At 47.0% G+C, this 18,212-nt stretch overlaps 1 protein-coding gene across 2 annotated transcripts; it reads right to left on the bottom strand.

Moving 5' to 3' along the window:
• Positions 1-217: 217 nt before the first annotated feature.
• Positions 218-11,305, bottom strand: SHMT1 (serine hydroxymethyltransferase 1). Of its 2 annotated transcripts, none has more exons than XM_075830619.1 (12): positions 11,210-11,305; positions 8,724-8,843; positions 8,304-8,449; positions 7,415-7,530; positions 7,161-7,321; positions 6,243-6,324; positions 5,913-6,125; positions 5,719-5,835; positions 5,162-5,284; positions 4,377-4,493; positions 4,036-4,146; positions 218-740 (listed from the first exon to the last, which is right to left on the bottom strand). In XM_075830619.1, exons 2-12 carry the CDS (start codon positions 8,817-8,819, stop codon positions 568-570), a joined length of 1,455 nt encoding a protein of 484 aa, XP_075686734.1. In that variant the 5' UTR covers positions 8,820-8,843; positions 11,210-11,305; the 3' UTR covers positions 218-567. The 2 variants fall into 2 exon arrangements, with proteins under 2 accessions (XP_075686734.1, XP_075686736.1); XM_075830621.1 differs by lacking the exon at positions 11,210-11,305 and adding an exon at positions 9,711-9,728.
• Between the last annotated feature and the right edge of the window lie 6,907 nt (positions 11,306-18,212).

Here is an 18,212-nt window from a genome sequence, read left to right as displayed (position 1 = left end):
ATAAACAGACCCTTTAAGACTAAGTCATGGACTGATCACTGCAGCTTATAGGTCCAGGAGGTTGCAGCTGTGACGCCTGTCGGCGGACAAGTGCTACGGCCACAACCATTTTCTCCCTCCTGACCAACCAAGCGGCGCTATAATTAGCACACGGTGCACGCGTCAGGGCACCATTCTCAACGAAGGTTCAGAACGATGCAGCGGATGGAAAAGTCTATTTGCAAAGTTGTATCTTTTAATATTTTAAAGGCATCGGAGAAATACAAAGTAAGGCTGAAGATATCCTTTAAATTCATCCTCATGGTCTTGAAGGTCATCTCTGATTCTAAAGACATTGTTCTTGTGGAGAAGGAACGTGTGACTAAGTGCCGGGACAGAATAAAATCACATTTTCTAATCTTTATCCAGTGTAAGTGTCTGTTAAGTAGAGCAGAAGTGAATGTGGCGTTAGATCAACCACACCGGGAGACTTATCTCTCATACGTGAATACAGCGCGGCCCATCGTCCTCCGTTATTCTCATACATCTACGTTAATAAAGCTAAGAACGGCCGATGCTGCGGATCATTTATAAGTCAGGCAGTCCAGGTATAAGAAAAGCGCCTGAGAACTGTTCCACCTCCTCCTTTAGAGAAGAGATCTTCTCTCGGTGTTTGCCATCAGATGCCAATCTGTCCTTAAACTCCTTCAGTGTCGCCTTGGGGTTCATATCGTTCTGAATCTCCAGCGTGAGCAAGATGCCTGCGGAAAAAAAATATATAATATATATCAATGATAAAATACCACTTAGTGTACCTATACTTTCAAAAAAACTTTTGCCATATTGTAGTGACATGTCAGTAGTTTTGATCGATGGGGGTCCGAGCGCTGAGATCACCACCAATCGCTAAACTGAAGCGCTCGGGTGAGTGCGGTATCGCTTCATTTCTGCTCGGCTTTCCTCGGCGCAGTGTACAAACTCAAACTTTTTATTAAGCCCGTACACCGATCAGAAAAAGCGGTACAGCGCTCATCTAAGTGCTTCTGACACTTCATTTTCACTATCGGCAGGAGTCTCAGTGCTCAGAACCACACCAAACAAAATTTCTGACATGTCAAAAGTTTTTTGAAAGTATAGGTACACTGTAGAAAATAAAGGGGTAGTCAGGTTAGAGAGGGGTCAGATTATATTGGTGGGGGGAGAAACAGACGGTGGGGAGAGGACTAGACAACAGGATGAGGAGATTCTTTTGTTACAAAACAGCAATGAAAATAAAAATGCCCAAATATTCACATTTCTGATAATAAAAGTGAAAAACTGAAAGGCAAGTTAAAGTGTATGTTCACAAATGCCAGAAGTCTAGCAAGCAAAATGGCAGTGCTGGAGGCCTTGATACTGGAAGAAAATATAGATATAGTGGGTGGTGCTGAAACATGGACGGACTCTTCACACGACTGGGCTGTAAATCTACAGGGTTTTACACTTTTTCGGAAAGACAGGACAAATAGGAAAGGCGGCGGTGTATGTCTGTATGTGAGAAGTGATATGAAGGCGGTGGTGTATGTCTGTATGTGAGAAGTGATATGAAGGCGGTGGTGTACGTCTGTATGTGAGAAGTGATATGAAGGCGGTGGTGTATGTCTGTATGTGAGAAGTGATATGAAGGCGGTGGTGTATGTCTGTATGTGAGAAGTGATATGAAGGCGGTGGTGTACGTCTGTATGTGAGAAGTGATATTAAGGTGGTGGTGTATGTATGTGAGAAGTGATAAGAAGGCTGTGGTTATGTCTGTGAGAAGTGATATGAAGGCGGTGGTTATGTCTATGTGAGAAGGGATATGAAGGCGGTGCTGTATGTGAGAAGGGATATGAAGGCGGTGGTGTATGTCTGTATGTGAGAAGTGATATGAAGGCGGTGGTGTATGTGAGAAGTGATATGAAGGTGATGTATGTGAGAAGTGATATGAAGGCAGTGGTGTATGTCTGTATGTGAGAAGTGATATGAAGGCAGTGGTGTATGTCTGTATGTGAGAAGTGATATGAAGGGGAGTGTGAAAGAGACAATAGAGGGTGAAGATTGTGAGGCGGTTGAAACATTGTGGGTGGAACTAGAAAGGGAGGTAAACACTGAAAAAATCTATAGGACCCCCCAATATAACTGAGGAGATGGAAGGTCAGCTATATAAACAGATGGAGCGGGCTGCACAGGCGGGTACTGTAGTGATAATGGGAGATTTTAATTACTGGGATATTATTTGGTGTCGTGGTTCGGCTTCAACTGCAAAGGGGAGACATTTCCTCAACCTGTTGCATAGGCCAGTTTGTGGAAGACCCGACTAGAGGTGAAGCTCTGTTGGATCTGGTCATTTCTAATAATGCAGATCTTGTTGGGAATGTCAATGTTCGTGAAAACCTCGGTAACAGTGATCACAATATAGTTATATTTTACCTATACTGTAAAAACCAAACGCAGGCTGGGAGGGCAAAAACATTTAATTTTAAGAGCCAATTTCCCCAGGATGAGGCGGCAATTCAGGATATAGACTGGGAAGAACTAATGTCAAATAATGGGACAAATGATAAATGGGAGATTTTGAAATCTACTTTTGGTAATTATAGTGCAAAATTTATTCCTATAGGTAACAAGTATAAACGACTAAAATTAAACCCCACATGGCTTACACCTTCTGTGAAAGGGGCAATACATGACAAAAAAAGGGCATTTAAAAAATACAAATCTGAGGGTACAGCTGTAGCCTTTGTAAATAGCGTAATAAAATCTGTAAAAACGTAATAAAATTAGCAAAAATACAAAATGAAAGGCAGGTGGCCAAGGATAGTAAAACAAATCCCAAAAAATTCTTCAAGTGCATAAATGCAAAAAAGCCAAGGTCTGAACCCCATGCGGGTTCCATTTTCACAGATCCCGATAAACTTGAGTCTCTGGAGGGATCCGTTAAAACGTAAACAAAATAGGACACGTATTTTTCAACAGACCATTTCACACTGTCCGTCGAAACACTGGCCATGTGAACGGCGCCTTTGAAATACATGCGTCTGCGTGACTACCATTGTTTTAACAGCCACCCCGCGGACATATACTACGTTCGCCTGAATTCGGCCTTCCACACATATAAATAGTGATTAACATATGGATCCTTAGTACGGAATGTATAGAAACATCCACTTAAAGGAACAGTGTCATCACAAATAATTTTTTTATATGTTAAAGATGTTAGTGCTTTAATAAAAACGTTTATTTTCATTTGTGTGTTTGTGTTTTACTGTTTCTTATTTTTACACTTTTTCTTCCCTATGGGGGCTGCCATTTTTTGTTCCATTTCTGTGTGTGTCGATTAACGACACACACAGACATAGAATACGGCAGCCACAGTCCCATAGGGACTGCGAACGGCTCCCGTCCCATTGACTGCCGTGTACGGCGTCTGTGTGGGAACTGCGCATGCGCCGCTCCCACACAGTCCTATTCGAAATTGGCGCCGTCCGGCGCCATTTTCCTGTGGACCGGAAGTCGCGGCCGGACAGTAATATTACTACTTCCGGTCGCGGCTTCCGGACTTGTGCACATGGAACAGCGGCAGCAAAGGGAGCGGACGGGCCGGAGGGAGCCGCGGCGGCAGGAGCAGGTAAGAGATTTCAATGTATGTTAGTGTTTGTTTACTACTGTATGTAAACCTACTACACTGTGGGTTACCTCAAAAAATGGCGACACACAGTGTAGGAGGTTAAACCTTTCAAACCCCTCGTTTATCCCGGCACTAGCCAGGATAAAGGAGGGGGGGATGCTGAGAGCTCACTAGAGCGAGGGCTTTTAACCCAATGTTGCAATGCTGCAATTTTGGGAACTAGCTCCATCTAGTGACCAAAAATGGGTAGTATTATAAATTAGAAAAAATTTATAATATTTCCTGACTCGCGAAAAAAATAAAAAAAATTTGAACAATGTTTAATCACCCACACACTAAATGTTTAATTTTTAAAAAAAAAACATGTTTTTCTGGCAACACATTCCCTTTAAACACAAACTACGACCTACCTTGGTGAATGAAATGCGCAACTTTTTTGAAGTCCTCTTCTCTGAATCCTCGAGAGGTCAGGGCAGGCGTTCCAAATCGAAGGCCACTGGGACGAAGGGCGCTCTTATCACCTGCCAGGGGCGTAGATAACCAAATAATGTAATTTATCAGTGACCTGGTGCCGAGTCTATGTATGGCATTGTGACACTGTAAAATGGATTTCACAGCTGCACCGCCTGACTGTTATTCATTATTAATGGGGTATAGTTCCTGATGAATCTATTAGATACAGATTTCCTGCTGTCAGTTTATATCCATAGCTGGATTCCTTACTTCAGACCCCTCCAAGACGTTCACTCACCTGGGCAGGTATTCTTGTTGCAAGCAATGGCGCAGGCTTCAAGGACCTTTTCCGCTCTTCCTCCGTCGGTCTTCTTGTTCCTCAGGTCAACCAGAATGAGATGATTGTCAGAACCTCCTGTAAAGTGACAGAGCAGAGGTTTCCTTCCAGCAATGCTGATAAACCAAGGAACTTATTTAAAGGGTAACTAAACTTTCAAAAAACTTATGACATATAGTGACTTGTCAGAAGTTTTAAAACGGTGGGGGGTGCGAGCACCGAGACCCCACGAATTGCTAAACCGAAGCGGCAGAAGAGCTCGGGTGCTGCTTCGTATCTGATATGCTTTCCTCGGAAAGCCAAGCGAGCGGTGTACGGACTCGAGACTTTTTATTCTGCCTGTACGAAGCTCCGAAGAAAGCCGATCAGAAACAAAGCAGCACAGCGCTTCTGCCGCTTCGTTTTAGCGATTGTGGGGGGCTTTGTGCTCGTACCTCCACTGATCAATACTTCTGACAAGTCACTATGACACGTCAAAAGTTTTTTGAAAGTTTAGTTACCCTTTAAAAAGCGGTTTCCCACATTAGACAACCCATATCTGTATGTTCTATTAGGAGGTAACAAAAATCCTCTCCCGTTTTAGCCACATCACGGAGCTACTGCAAAGAGAGGAAAACTGATCGCACTAAACAGATACCCACTGACGTCTACAGCATTCGTATAATGTTTCAGATTCCAAACAATTTCTAGAAAATAAGTGATATGGAGTTCTTACTACTAATACCAGAATCTTGAAGATCACTCACCGGTGACAATGTGATAACCAAGTTCTTCCAATGCGCTTGCTAATGCCCGGCAATTAGAGACGACCTGTGTCTGGTACACCTTGAACTCTGGGCTCATGGCTTGTTTTAGTGCCACAGCGATACCTGTAACAAAATACAATATTGAAGGTATCAGAAAAAACATTCAAGTGTCCTTCTAAGTCTAATCTCCTGGCTGATCTGGCGTGGAGATACGCTGGCCAGGGCAACCATATGACGCTAGGAGAGCATCGTGCACAGGTTCTATTCGTTTGACTCTTCCCGGTGCATGATACTTTCCGGGCGTCATTCAAGTGACACTTTAAAGAGGTTCCCCCATCAACGGCACTTGTTGCATAAAAATTTGACGTCTGATCACGGGGTCCAGTCCTCGTTCTTGGTGGAGAAGTGGCCGTGCATGCTCTCCACTGATATATGATTTTATTTCTTGGCTTCTTCTCTGCATGGAACAGGGACAAGCACCCCCATGATCTGACTTATCCAGTGGATAGGCCATTTGTCAGAAAACCGCTTTAATGGGGTACAAGGGCGGGTCATACCTGCGATAGCGTGATTATGAGGTCCCCCTTGTAGGCCGGGGAATACGGCTTGATTAATCAGACTCTCATAATTGTACAAGATTTCCTTCCCGGTTTTTGGGTCCAAACTGCGGACTCCTGAAGAAGAAAACATGTCAATTCAACAGGCATGAATTCAAGTCTCTCATTCGATGTCCCTGAGGTGGACAACTCACCTTTCCGGTAGAAAATCATGCCAGCACGGCAGCCGCGCAGGGTCTTGTGCGTTGTGGTGGTGACAATATCACATTGTTCAAAAGGAGAAGGCACTACACCGGCCGCCACCAATCCACTAATGTGCGCCATGTCGGCCATGAGGACAGCGTTATTTTCATCAGCAATAGTCCTCATCCGGGCGTAGTCCAGATTGCGAGAGTAGCAGCTGACACCTTAGAGAGGAAAAATAATTTTTCAAAAACATTTCAGCACATGTTAAACTGTATTGCAAACTATTAACACATTTGGGAGAGATGATGTGAATAGATGATGGCAGTTGTAGTACATACCGGCAATGATTAGCTTGGGGTGAAACAAGCGGGCATTTTCCTCCAGTCTGTTGTAGTCTATATAACCGGTGTCTGGATTCACCTGCAAACAGGGTAAGTAATTGAAAATAAACTTGGGGTGTATTCACACGTTGCAGATTTGCCTTACGGCCAAAAACAGCACCGAAAAAACACGTGAATACATCCTACGTGTAAAATGCAGCCCCATAAACCAACCCACTCAGAGCCAAGGATCGTTACTGGACATGTAGGTTGTCTAATGATCACATTTTCCAGCAACAGACTTTATTACACTGCTTTACAGCTCTGTCCTAACATCATCACATGAGTGGACCGGTCACTGCCTCCAACAAGGTAAACACAGTCGCCTGCTGAAATACCTCTGTGCTGTTGGAGAGGCTTGATCCTTCTATTATCTGTTTAAGGCATTCCATTCCCCTCCCCACATCACATCTGTCTTCACTAATATCACAGGATTAAATGGGTCACTGTCTCCAACAAGGTCCGCACACTCCTCTCCTGCTGCTATATTCATTCCCATGATTTGATTGGCTACCATCAACTATATGTTTTTTAATCTCATAATGAGTCAACTCAAAGTACCAGTAACCTTTCCATATGGACACAGACTGCTAAAAGCTCCTCAATAAGCCACGTACAGGGATGTATTCAGTGTAATGGCAGTTGCACACGACCGATGTGCCACTCGGGCCGTTTTCATCCGATTGGCCCCCGATCATTTTCACGGATCCATTCACTTTAGCGGGTGAATCGGGTCCATGAAAACTGACCTGATTCTCCGATCCATGGAAAGATAGGACATGTCCTTTCTTTCCACGGATCACAGATGGGACTCGGCCGGCGCACCCTGTCATGTGCATGAGGCATAATAGTCGACTGACTGCAAGGACTGCTCACCTTGTATGGCATGGACTCAAAAAAGATGGATGTGGCAGAGATTTTCTTCTTGTCAGTCATAAAGCCGTGGGTAAGGTGCCCCCCATCAGGCAGATCCAGTCCCATGATCCTCCCATGAGGTTCCACCAGGGCAGTGTAAACGGCAAAATTAGCGGGGGAGCCTGAAATAAGAAATTAAAGGGGGAAAATAATTTAGCAGCTGTGATCCCTTTCACAAAATCTTAAAAGTCACATAGATGCCTGTATACTCTCACCTGAATATGGCTGCACATTCACCCCCCATTTCTGTGGGTCCAAACTGTACGCCTCTAGAGCTCTCTTCTGACACAGTCTCTCCAGTTCATCCACATGCTCTGTGCCTCCATAGTACCTGTTAAGTTACATACATTAAAATCCTCTTCTTGATACCCTACAGACAATAAAACGGGGCAGGTGTAGTGGAGTAACACAGGTCTGCAGGATCAGAGTTTGTTTGTAGTCTGCAACCATGGAGACACATAGGGCTGCATAGGAGCTGTATACCCAAACGGTTGGCTTTTAAAAAAGTTGCTTTTATTTTAGATGCAATGGAACAATAGCAAAAATTGGCTTCAAAAGTATACATACCTCTTAAGTAATGCATGCCCTAACAACACCCAATAGGAAGAAGCTATTTTTTTTTTTAGGATACAGGGTTGTCTGGGGTTTCCCAAGTCATGTCAAAGGGGCACTCTCTATTTCTAAAACGTCAATACCATGACAAGACGTTCTCCATTGTACAGACGGCTTGGATTTCTTTTACAGCTACAAGAAGACGACCCCTCAAAATTAATTTATTTAAGAATGGGAAGACATATTTCATGCGCATTCGTCGCAGATTTTCTCCACTGAGCTGCGCTCATGAGAGACCACAGGGACCACCCGGGGAAGCATGGACTCGTCGTTACGGGAGACCAGCGGACGGGAGTATGGTATTCTTTTACCTCCGCAGCGGCAATCCGGGCGACACCCTGCACCAAATTAAACACGATCTGCGTAATCTGGGTGGAACTTGCTGCGGACTTAATGGTACATTCCTATATGTGACCCTGGAGCCACAGAGATACGACATGAGCTTGCAGCCCTGCCCATTACAATGAAATCTACACGGCGTGGCACGCTCACCTCTGTCCTGGGTAACCCTCTGAATACTTGTTGTTCAAACACGAGCCGAGAGCCTGCAAAACCGCGCAGCTGGCGAAGTTCTCAGAGGCGATAAGTTCCAGCCCGTACCGCTGCCTGTGCTTCTCCTTGCGGATAATCTCGTACACCTAGAAACACAACAATATGTCCATTCTATACAAGATCTAAAAAAAACAGGTGAAGGACAAAATAAATAATGGACTTATACAGTAAACGTCCAGTAATCCGGCACTTGACTGTCTGGAAATCCTAATAATCCAGCAAGGGATGTTGGGTCTACGGAGCATCCCCGAAAGTGTACGTGTACGCACGCACGCACGCACACTGAATTTCCAATTAGCCAGCGTCCCATGGCCCAGAAGTTGCCAGATTATAGGACTTTTACTGTATACAGTTTCTTACCTCTGGATCATTCGTTTCCAGGGGCTCCAGCACCATCTGGTTATGAGATGGCCACAGATCGACATGCCCGCCATTGATCACTGGGGAGTCAGCCATTGTCCTGCCTCAGATACTTCACCCCTGAAACAAAAAAATAAGTCAGATTTTCTACCAGGGTGGAAAATGTATGGACTAATTACTCAGTAAATTCTTTCTGTACTCCAGTCACATCCAGAGCTGCATTCTAAATTCTACTGGTCGCCCTTAGAAACATACAGCTTTTCATGTCAGACATGCGACCGAATATGGTAACAATAAGGGTATGTTCACACGCTAAACTAAAAACAGCTGTAAAATACGGGAGCGGTTTTCAAGGGAAAACAGCCTCTGATTTTCAGCCGTTTTTTTATGCATCAAGCGTTTTTTACGGCTGTTTTTGGAGCGTTTTTTCTATTTTGAGACATCGAAAAACGTCTCAACAAGGGACACGCACTTCTTTTTTATGGGGCGTTTTTTTTTACGAATCGTTTTTACAAACGGCCGCTTAAAAAAAACGCCCTGTGGCAAAGAAACGCTGTTTTTCCCATTGAAATCAATGGGCAGATATTTCGAGTCGTTCAGCCCCCGTATTTTCAGATGTTTTTCGGGGCGATTACGGCCCGAAAAACGGCTGAAAATAAGCCGTGTGAACATACCCTTACAGAAAACCCTCAACTGTGAGACGTATTAGGCCTGTATAGGCTGAAACAAGAACGTTCCCATTCACCGACAGCAAGCAGGGATCTTGTACAGTCACGTTAAAGCAAAATAGGTACCAGATCCCCGTCCTTAATACCGATACTAGTCATTAATAGTCCCTAAACATGCATCATAGGGACTAAAGACCAAATCAGATGAATGGACTGCGTGGTATCAGGGTGAACCTCCCTGTGATGGGCATCTTGTCACCCACCTTTGTACCCGCTGCCTTGAAAAACAGAACTATAAACTAATGTTCCTGTTAACAACCTCATTACAGGCGGGTCATTTCTGACGAGGCGCTGACCTGATGAGAACGTCTCAATATCCTCAGGGCAATAAGACGCTCACAGAGAAATGGGGTCAGAAAACACGACCGTCACGCCGCCCGGATCCGCTCAGGACAAGTCTTACATAATAACTTTTCAAGGGCAGCAGAAAGTTGGGAAAGAAATAGTCGGCCATGCCAGGTGTCAAAGGTCTGAGACACAACAACAGCGCTCTCTATATGGGAGGGGGGAAAGAAGAAAAATGCGGCTCGTCCTCTCGGTCAGGTTCTCTGTTATGTCACCACTAATATGGCCGCTCCTACAGCTCCCGGGGATGGAACCAAGTGTCCGGCTGCACTACTACACCCAGCTAGCCCAGGAATTATTTACCAGTCTGATAGAAGAGGACGACTCAACCGCTGCTGGGTGCCAATAGCAGCATCCCTGGCATCTAGGGTCCTGAGAAGGTGCCCACCACCTGACAACCCGAGTCTCAGGGCAGAAGTGGCCCCTTCGTGACAACCCGAGTCTCAAGACAGACATGTCCCCCCTGACAACCAGTGTCTCAGGCCAGATATGCCCTCCTGACAACCCGTGTCTGAGAATATTAGTCCCGCCCAACTCACGACAGATGTGCCCCCGATAACCCGTGTCTCAGAATAGAAGTGCCCCCCTGACAACCCGTGTCTCACGACAGACGTTGCCCCCCTTGACAATCAGGGTCTCAGAATAGACACTGCCCCCTAACAACCCATGTCTGACGACAGATGTGCTCCCGATAACCCGTGTCTCAGAACAGATGTGCCCCCCAGCGACAACCCGTCTCAGAATAGAAGTCACCCCTCTGAAAACCTGTGTCTCACGACAGACGTGCCCCCCCCCCCCCGACAACTTGTCTCATGACAGACGTGCCCCCCGACATCCCGTGTCTCAGAATAGAAGTCCCCCCAACAACACGTGTCTCACAACAGATGTGCCCCCGATAACCCATTTATCACAGACGTGCCCCTCTCTGACAACCCGTGTCTCAGAATAGAAGTCCCCCCTGACAAGCCGTATCCCAGAATAGAAGTCCCCCCTGACAACCCGTGTCTCGGAATAGAAGTCCCCCCTGACAACCCGTGTCTCGGAATAAGAGCCCCCCCCATGACAACCAGTGTCTCGGAATAAAAGCCCCCCCCTGACAACCCGTGTCTCAGAATAGCAGTCCCCCCTGACAACCCGTGTCTCAGAATAGCAGTCCCCCCTGACAACCTGTGTCTAAGAATAGAAGTCCCCCCTGACAACCCGTGTCTCGGAATAAGAGCCCCCCTGACAACCAGTGTCTCGGAATAAAAGTCCCCCCTGACAACCCGCGTCTCACGACAGAGGTGGCCCAGAAATCACTATCCTGACAGATGAAAAAAGAAACAGGGACTAATCCCCCCATTGCATAATGAAATGATCCCCAACTTTATAAAACCATCCGTCCCCCCATATTCCGCCTCCCCGGTCACTCACTTTCTCTGCAGCCGCCCGGTGTCTGATCCCGTCCGCACCACGTTCTCGCCCACACTGTAGAACCGTGCACGCAGCCCGACCAATCACAGCCACGCACTGCCTATCCAATCATCGAGAGGCACACCATGCCACCGACCAACCACTGGCAAGTACTCCTACAAGCCAGCCAATGAGAGTACTGCAGATTTCCCGCGGGAGGACGCACTTTTAGAGCCAAATTCTGTGCGGTGTGACAGGAAAGAGGCACAAAAAAGAATCTGAGCGGCGAGTGATAAATACAAATAAAAGGCGAAAAACGCAATAAAATATCAACAAAACACCAACTCCGTGTGCAGAACATATACAGCTACCAATACCGGGATTGTAGAAAATTATTTATTAGATGATTATTATTATTATTTATTTAATATAGCAGACAATTGCTGGAGTAACAATCCCTAAAACACACAGGCGCAGCTTTCATATTGTGTAATCTGCACTATGGACTTTAGTCGCCATGGAGATCACCGCTTTCCTTGCCATCAATGTCTGATTGGTGGGATCCGACCGCCCCCTGCCAGATACTGTAAATTTGGCTGTTTGGCTTTTCCCGCTATGGCGCCACTCCCAACCTAACGCGACCCCCCCCCCCATAATAAACAATAGCCTGTATGGTCGATATGCCATAAACGTTTATCATGGAAAAAACCCTTTGAAGGAGGTATCCCCATCTTATAATGTAATGTCATGGCGCCATACTTGGCAGCGTTTGAGGAGGGACATGGGGGAGATTTTGAAAAGTTGGGTATAGAGCGGCGAGAAAAATGTTTGTTACGCCCCTCCCATATTTATATAGGGCGCCGCCGAACATAAGGCATTTCAATCACAAGCAGTGCGTATGCCCAACTACATCACACCCAAAAATGAACGCAGACCCCAGAGCAGATCCTCTAAAGTAATACAGACCCCTAAACAAATAATAAAGAAAAACAATTCATACAGACCCCATAGTTGCCAACATTTAAAAAAAAAAATCCAGGGTCACTTAGGGTCTTTGGTGGGGGGTCTTATTAGGGCGTGGTTTATCTGGTGGTTGTGGCGAGTGGGGCTTTCCGGAATTTCTGCATACAAAAAAACGAGCAAAATGTCTGCACTCGTTTGGCTGACAACGACTATGGCGGCCGGGATGTCTCTGGTTATCTGGTTGTTTACAGGCAGGTGATGTCTTACTTTATCAATAGGGCGAGGTGATATGTGTTGACCACTAATGGCAGCGTAAAAACCAGCGTAGATAGTGCCACACTCAGTGCCCCTTGTAGATGGTGCTTCACACTGCCCCCTGTATATATTACCACACACTGCTCCCTGTAGATATTACCACACACTGCCCCCTGTAGATAGCACCACACACTACTCCCTATAGATAGTGCCACACACTGCTCCCTGTAGATAGTGTCACACACTGCTCCCTGTAGATATTACCACACACTGCTCCCTGTAGATATTACCACACACTGCTCCCTGTATATATTACCACACACTGCTCCCTGTATATATTACCACACACTGCTCCCTGTAGATAGTGTCACACAGTGCTCCCCGTAGATATTACCACACACTGCTCCCTGTAGATATTACCACACACTGCTCCCTGTAGATAATGTCACACACTGCTCCCTGTAGATAATGTCACACACTGCTCCCTGTAGATAATGTCACACACTGCTCCCTGTAGATATTACCACGCACTGCTCCCTGTAGATAATACCACACACTGCTCCCTGTAGATAATGTCACACACTGCTCCCTGTAGATAATGTCACACACTGCTCCCTGTAGATAATGTCACACACTGCTCCCTGTAGATAATGTCACACACTGCTCCCTGTAGATAATACCACACACTGCTCCCTGTAGATAATGTCACACACTGCTCCCTGTAGATAATACCACACACTGCTCCCTGTAGATAATACCACACACTGCTCCCTGTAGATAATACCACACACTGCTCCCTGTAGATAATGTCACACACTGCTCCCTGTAGATAATACCACACACTGCTCCCTGTAGATAATACCACACACTGCTCCCTGTAGATATTACCACACACTGCCCCCTGTATATATTACCACACACTGCTCCCTGTAGATATTACCACACACTGCTCCCTGTAGATAGTGCCACACACTGCTCCCTGTAGATAGCACCACACACTACTCCCTATAGATAGTGCCACACACTGCTCCCTGTAGATAGCACCACACACTACTCCCTATAGATAGTGCCACACACTGCCCCCTGTAGATAGTGCCACACACTGCTCCCTGTAGATAGTGCCACACACTGCTCCCTGTAGATATTACCACACACTGCTCCCTGTAGATAGTGCCACACACTGCTCCCTGTAGATAGTGCCACACACTGCTCCCTGTAGATATTACCACACACTGCTCCCTGTAGATAGTGCCACACACTGCTCCCTGTAGATAATGCCACACACTGCTCCCTGTAGATAGTGCCACACACTGCTCCCTGTAGATAATGCCACACACTGCTCCCTGTAGATAATGCCACACACTGCTCCCTGTAGATAGTGCCACACACTGCTCCCTGTAGATAGCACCACACACTACTCCCTATAGATAGTGCCACACACTGCCCCCTGTAGATAGTGCCACACACTGCTCCCTGTAGATAATGCCACACACTGCTCCCTGTAGATAATGCCACACACTGCTCCCTGTAGATAGTGCCACACACTGCTCCCTGTAGATAATGCCACACACTGCTCCCTGTAGATAATGCCACACACTGCTCCCTGTAGATAATGTCACACACTGCTCCCTGTAGATATTATCACACACTGCTCCCTATAGATAGTGCCACACACTGCCCCCTGTAGATAGTGCCACACAGTGCTCCCTGTAGATAGTGCCACACACTGCTCTCTGTAGATATTACCACACACTTCTCCCTGTAGATATCACTACACACTGCCCCCAGTAGATATTACCACACACTGCCCCCTGTAGATATTACCACACACTGCCCCCTGTAGATAGTGTCACACACTGCCCCCTGTAGATATTACCACACACTGCCCCCTGTAGATATTACCACACACTCCTCCCTGTAGATAGTGCCACACACTGCTCCCTGTAGATAGTGCCACACACTGCCTCCTGTAGATATTACCACACACTGCCTCCTGTAGATATTACCACACACTACTCCCTATAGATAGTGCCACACACTGCCCCCTGTAGATAGTGCCACACACTGCTCCCTGTAGATAGTGCCACACACTGCTCCCTGTAGATATTACCACACACTGCTCCCTGTAGATAGTGCCACACACTGCTCCCTGTAGATAGTGCCACACACTGCTCCCTGTAGATATTACCACACACTGCTCCCTGTAGATAGTGCCACACACTGCTCCCTGTAGATAATGCCACACACTGCTCCCTGTAGATAGTGCCACACACTGCTCCCTGTAGATAATGCCACACACTGCTCCCTGTAGATAATGCCACACACTGCTCCCTGTAGATAGTGCCACACACTGCTCCCTGTAGATAGCACCACACACTACTCCCTATAGATAGTGCCACACACTGCCCCCTGTAGATAGTGCCACACACTGCTCCCTGTAGATAATGCCACACACTGCTCCCTGTAGATAATGCCACACACTGCTCCCTGTAGATAGTGCCACACACTGCTCCCTGTAGATAATGCCACACACTGCTCCCTGTAGATAATGCCACACACTGCTCCCTGTAGATAATGTCACACACTGCTCCCTGTAGATATTATCACACACTGCTCCCTATAGATAGTGCCACACACTGCCCCCTGTAGATAGTGCCACACAGTGCTCCCTGTAGATAGTGCCACACACTGCTCTCTGTAGATATTACCACACACTTCTCCCTGTAGATATCACTACACACTGCCCCCAGTAGATATTACCACACACTGCCCCCTGTAGATATTACCACACACTCCTCCCTGTAGATAGTGCCACACACTGCCCCCTGTAGATAGTGCCACACACTGCCTCCTGTAGATATTACCACACACTGCCCCCTGTAGATAGTGTCACACACTGCCCCCTGTAGATATTACCACACACTGCCCCCTGTAGATATTACCACACACTCCTCCCTGTAGATAGTGCCACACACTGCCCCCTGTAGATAGTGCCACACACTGCCTCCTGTAGATATTACCACACACTGCCTCCTGTAGATATTACCACACACTGCTCCCTGTAGATATTACCACACACTGCTAACTGTAGATAGTGCCACACACTGCCCCCTGTATATAGTGCCACGCACTGCTCCCTGTAGATATTACCACACACTGCTCCCTGTAGATAGTGCCACACACTGATCCCTGTAGATATTACCACACACACTGCCCCCTGTAGCTTGTATCACACACTGCTCCCTGTAGATATTACCACACACTGCCCCCAGTAGATATTACCACTCAGTGCCCCCTGTAGATATTACCACACACTGCTCCCTGTAGATAGTGTCCCACACTGCCCCCTGTATATATTACCACACACTGCTCCCTGTATAAAGTGCCACACACTGCTCCCTGTAGATAATGCCACACACTGCCCCATGTAGATAGTGCCACACACTGCCCCCTGTAGATATTATCACACACTGCTCCCTGTAGATATTACCAAACACTGCCCCCAGTAGATAGTGTCACACACTGCCCCCTGTAGATATTACCACACAGTGCTCCCTGTAGACAGTGCCACATATTGCTCCCTGTAGCTTGTACCACACACTGCTCCCTGTAGATATTATCACACACTGCTCCCTGTAGATATTACCACACACTGCCCCGAGTAGATAGTATCACACACTGCCCCCTGTAGATATTGCGACACACTGCTCCCTGTAGATAGTGCCACACACTGCTCCCTGTAGATAGTGCCACACACTGCCCCCTGTAGATAGTGCCACACACTGCCTCCTGTAGATATTACCACACACTGCTCCCTTTAGGTAGTGCCACACACTGCTCCCTGTAGATAGTGCCACACACTGCCCCCTGTAGATAGTGCCACACACTGCCCCTGTAGATAGTGCCACACACTGCCCCCTGTAGATAGTGCCACACACTCCTGCCTGTAGATATTACCACACACTGCTCCCTGTAGATATTACCACACACTGCTCCTTGTAGATATTACCACACACTGCTCCCTGTAGATAGTGCCACACACTGCTCCCTATATATATTACCACACACTGCTCCCTGTAGATAGTGCCACACACCGCTCCCTGTAGATATTACCACACACTGCTCCCTGTAGATATTACCACACACTGCTCCCTGTAGATATTGCCACACACTGCTCCCTGTAGATGATGCCACAGTGGCCCCCATAGAAGCCACAGTGCCCCCGTAGACGCCACAGTGCCCCCCGTAGATGCCACCACACAGATCCCCTGTAGATGATGCCACACACAGCCCCCTGTAGATGATGCCACACACAGCCCCCTGTAGATAGTGCCACATACTCTCCCTGTGTATAGTGCCACGTACTCCCCCCTCTAAAATAATACAGACCCCTAAACAAATAATAAAGAAAAACAATTAATACAGACCCCATAGTTGCCAACATTTGTCATTTTTTTTCCAGGGTCACTTAGGGACTTTGGTGGGGGGTCTTATTAGGGCGTGGTTTATCTGGTGGTTGTGGCGAGTGGGGCTTTCCGTAATTTTCTGCATACAAATAAACAAGCAAAATGTCTGCACTCGTTTGACTGACAACGACTATGGCGGCCGATATGTCTCTGATTATCTGTTTGTTTACAGGCAGGTGATGTCTTACTTTATCAATAGGGCTAGGCAATATGTTCTGACCACTAATGGCAGCGTAAAAACCAGCATAAATAGTGCCACACTCAGTGCCCTTTGTAGATGGTGCTTCACACTGCCCCCAGTAGATTGTGCCACACACTGCTCCCTGTAGATAGTGCCACACACTGCTCCCTGTAGATATTACCACACACTGCTCCCTGTAGATAGTGCCACACACTGCTCCCTGTAGCTTGTACCACACACTGCTCACTGTATATATTACCACACACTGCCCCCAGTAGATAGTGTCACACACTGCCCCCTGTAGATATTACCACACACTGCTCCCTGTAGAAAGTGCCACACACTGCTCCCTGTAGATAGTGCCACACACTGCTCCCTGTAGATATTACCACACACTGCTCCCTGTAGATAGTGCCACACACTGCCCCCTGTAGATATTACCACACACTGCTCCCTGTAGATACTACCACACACTGCCCCCTGTAGATATTACCACACACTGCTCCCTGTAGATAGTGCCACACACTGCTCCCTGTAGATATTACCACACACTGCTCCCTGTAGATATTACCACACACTGCTCCCTGTAGATATTGTCACACACTGCTCCCTGTAGATGATGCCACAGTGGCCCCCTTAGATGCCACAGTGCCCCTTGTACAAGCCAAAGTGCCCCCCGTAGATAGCCACAGTGCCCCTCGTGGAAGCCACAGTGCCCCCATAGAAGCCACAGTGCCCCCGTAGACGCCACAGTGCCCCCGTAGATACCACCACACAAATCTCCTGTAGATGATGCCAGACACAGCCCCCCTGTAGATGATGCCACACAGAGCCCCCCTGTAGATATATTTCCACACACTGCTCCCAGTAGATATTACCACACACTGCTAACTGTAGATAGTGCCACACACTGCCCCCTGTATATAGTGCCACACACTGCCCCTGTAGATAGTGCCACACACTGCCCCCTGTAGATAGTGCCACACACTCCTGCTTGTAGATATTACCACACACTGCTCCCTGTAGATAGTGCCACACACTGCTCCCTGTAGATATTACCACACACTGCTCCCTGTAGATATTACCACACACTGCTCCCTGTAGATAATGCCACACACTGCTGCCTGTAGATAGTGCCACACACTGCTCCCTGTAGATA

This window comes from Rhinoderma darwinii, chromosome 6 (assembly GCF_050947455.1).
Source record: "Rhinoderma darwinii isolate aRhiDar2 chromosome 6, aRhiDar2.hap1, whole genome shotgun sequence".
Classification (NCBI taxonomy): domain Eukaryota; kingdom Metazoa; phylum Chordata; class Amphibia; order Anura; family Rhinodermatidae; genus Rhinoderma; species Rhinoderma darwinii.
Note: the sequence above shows the minus strand (reverse complement) of the source record. Positions and strands in the feature narration are given on the sequence as shown.

Excerpts from the sequence above, each read along its gene's own strand:
- SHMT1 (XM_075830619.1), bottom strand. The coding sequence starts at position 8,819 with ATGGCTGACTCCCCAGTGATCAATGGCGGGCATGTCGATCTGTGGCCA. Across the intron at positions 8,450-8,723 it reads TGGAAACGAATGATCCAGAG|GTGTACGAGATTATCCGCAA; the intron begins GTAAGAAACTGT and ends TTGTGTTTCTAG. Across the intron at positions 6,126-6,242 it reads CCCCAAGCTAATCATTGCCG|GTGTCAGCTGCTACTCTCGC; the intron begins GTATGTACTACA and ends TTCCTCTCTAAG.